Source organism: Carassius auratus, unplaced genomic scaffold (assembly GCF_003368295.1).
Source record: "Carassius auratus strain Wakin unplaced genomic scaffold, ASM336829v1 scaf_tig00003436, whole genome shotgun sequence".
NCBI classification, from domain to species: domain Eukaryota; kingdom Metazoa; phylum Chordata; class Actinopteri; order Cypriniformes; family Cyprinidae; genus Carassius; species Carassius auratus.
The window spans coordinates 302,635-305,537 of record NW_020523520.1 but is presented as its reverse complement, the minus strand read 5'-3'; the positions used below and the strand labels follow the sequence as shown (position 1 = coordinate 305,537).

General features: G+C 35.4%; 1 protein-coding gene across 1 annotated transcript; it reads right to left on the bottom strand.

Annotated features, from left to right (window-relative positions):
- Positions 1-73: 73 nt before the first annotated feature.
- On the bottom strand, positions 74-2,379 carry LOC113070194 (T-complex protein 11-like protein 1; the record flags this gene model as incomplete). The annotated part of the gene is given in 9 exon segments (XM_026243400.1): positions 74-231; positions 383-392; positions 394-520; positions 600-636; positions 639-819; positions 1,130-1,250; positions 1,468-1,600; positions 1,687-1,831; positions 2,232-2,379. Coding segments are annotated over 8 exon segments (906 nt in total), but the record flags the coding sequence as incomplete, so codon positions are not given.
- Positions 2,380-2,903: the final 524 nt, after the last annotated feature.

Genomic DNA, 2,903 nt, shown 5'->3' with positions numbered 1-2,903 from the left:
TTTTTTATTTATTTTTTTTTTTTTTAAATAAATGAATAGATCTGAACATCACTGATCACTAATGATACATTACCTCTGGAAAAGACTCAGTATCATGGTCCCACTTTAACAAACGTAAATAGGCATGATTGTGTATAGTTAGTTGAGCAGAATTTGGTGTGCATGTTGCTCCACCCTCAGTTACATAATCTGCTGTGTCTTGGAGCCATTTCTGTGTGAAATCCAAAGCATCTGCAAACATGAACACATAACTGAATTACAGAGATTGGCATTACTAAAGTGCATGAAGCTTATACACTTTTTATAATGCCCACATTAGTAGTTACATAACATTCATTGATTTTGTACAATTATTACACAACAAGTAAATGATTTTCCTTACTGGGTTGTTTTCTCTAGGAACTCATGAAATTTCTTCCGCTCATATTCTACTGACTGCTGTAAGAGGTGAGGTCGCAGGCTGCTCACAGCGAAATTGGCCATATCGATTTTCATTTTGTCCAGCACTGCAAATATAGACCTGCAAATAAACAGGACTTTATTTGGAGTTGGACTCACATGACCTTACCTTGAATTGTTTAAGTGTTTAAGTGACTTACTTAAAAAGGGGCACAATGTCAGTGATTTCACGCAGCTGTTGATATCTTCATCACGACAGGGTGCGCAAAAGGTGCCCATCATGTCAATTATGAACTTGGCTACTTTATTGATGTCTAGAGCTCTGTTCTCCGCCTCCTGCTGGATCAATGAGATATCCAGAGCCTCTTCAATTTGCCCTCTCAGTCGGCTCTGACCTGGCAACAGAAAAGACAGCAGGGTCTGGAAAAACAGGGGGACAGAAAACTAATGAACACCTTCAAACATTTTGAGTTTGCTTAATGTGAACAATATGTTAAGAAAGAATTAAATATATTCATATGCATGTAAGTATGTTGACTAACTATACCCATATATAAAATACTATGATATTTAATAATAACATTTTATTTTTGTTTTATTGTCATTTTAATTCTATTTAAATATGGGTGTGTGTATACACAGAAAATATATAGAATAATATGTATTTATAAAGAATACCTAATGCAATTAATTTAATTAATATCAAAATTGTATCAAATTCTTTCCTTACCTCTTTAATTTCACCAACCAGTGTGACAGCATGGCTATACGATGGTGGGTCATCATTCAGCTGTGACTCCAGGCAATCCCAAAATGCTTTGTGCATTATTTCTTTGACCGTTTTCTCCAAACTGAGTACACAGGAAAGATATGTTTAATCATTACAAAACATTTTCAAGTCAAACCATTTAAAATGTAGAGCAAAAAACAATATTGTATCCCTTTAGAATCACTGCATTGTAATACAATATAATCAGAGTTTTAAATTGACATTAACATTTCAAATATATGTTTAGCCTATTAAGAACTTTATGACGGTCTCATTATAACATTTATAATGTTTATTACCTTCCCTCTCCTGGCTCATAAGGCTTGACTTGAAAATCGCTGTTCATCACTATCTCATGGGCCAGGGCCAAATTAGTGACTCCTTTGGCAGTTTCCATTAGCTCTTCCACTGACACAAATCTGGGTGGACTGGCTGTTAGTGTTTGAATGCAACGTTAACACTGTTAGATTTAAAACTGACATATATTTCTGAAGTGAAGTAATCGAGTCTCTCCTTACACTGAGGGGTGAGTCTGTGAGGACTGGGAATATTTCTTCTGCTGCTCTTCCGGATCATCTCTTCCGATGTTTCCACAGTGTCATCCTTGTCAATCTTGTTCTGCTCCTCCTTTGAGGTTTCGTCAGATTCCTTGGGCATCTTCTTCTGAAAACAAAGAAGCTGAGACATTAAAGGAATCTTTTCATAGTGTACAGCATCAGCAGCTCTATCCAATTGCTCACTAAAATGACAACACTGAAATTTTCTGACAACGGTGTGACGTAGTGTGAAGTTGTTTTGTTTAAATTTTATAAAGGAGGAAAAGACTAGAATGCCTTTTAAGACAATAAACAATTGCTCTATAGCAGCCTCATCGCTCTATTGGTCACCTTCAAATATATTTTTATTTCGCTATCTACACCGCTCTGGTTTACTGTGCTGCGACATAAACAACCGCCCTCATCTCATTACCAAAATCCCGATCCTACGTCTGTCTGCAATCTAACGTCCGGTCATTCATTCAGCCAAAATAATACAAATTACATTAGACTCTTTAACAGCTTACCTGGATTAGTTATAGCACTGACCGCCCGCCTAAACGTTATTTTAATGCAATTGCAATTCGCCACATAGAATCAAAATAGCAGCCTGGACGTTTTGTTCTGGATGGATCCATACAACCTGACGCACTACGGAAGTACGGTTCACACCGCTTCTTTGTAGTTTTTTTGACATGTGATTTCTAGTGGGGCCAAAGCTGTGTTTTGAAGCAGAGAACTACATTTCCCAACAGAATGACACTTAAGTCGCCCCCTAGGGACAGGGAGGGTTGTATAAAATGTCTAAAATTCTAGATTATATTATTATCAAAGGCAATAAAATAACAACGTAATTAAATATATATAATTAATTATATAAGGTATATCATTATATATACAATTAAAGCAAGATAGGCGCTCTAATTTCTAGTTAGGTTACAAAAAATAATTTTAGTTTCCGTCGAACCTGTAATGTTTTCTAAATATTTAGCTTTCTTTATTTTTATGCCAGGCATGCCATAAACGTTTTTTTTTTTTTTTTTTATGTACTTAAAAAAAAACATGCATCATGTCCTTTATGTATTTATATGGTTTATGCAAAACCACACATATGACACTAGGTGGCAGCAAAGGCAACGTTTTTTAGCACTTGAATGGATGACACAGGTACATGATTTAAAATACAAAAAATAATAATC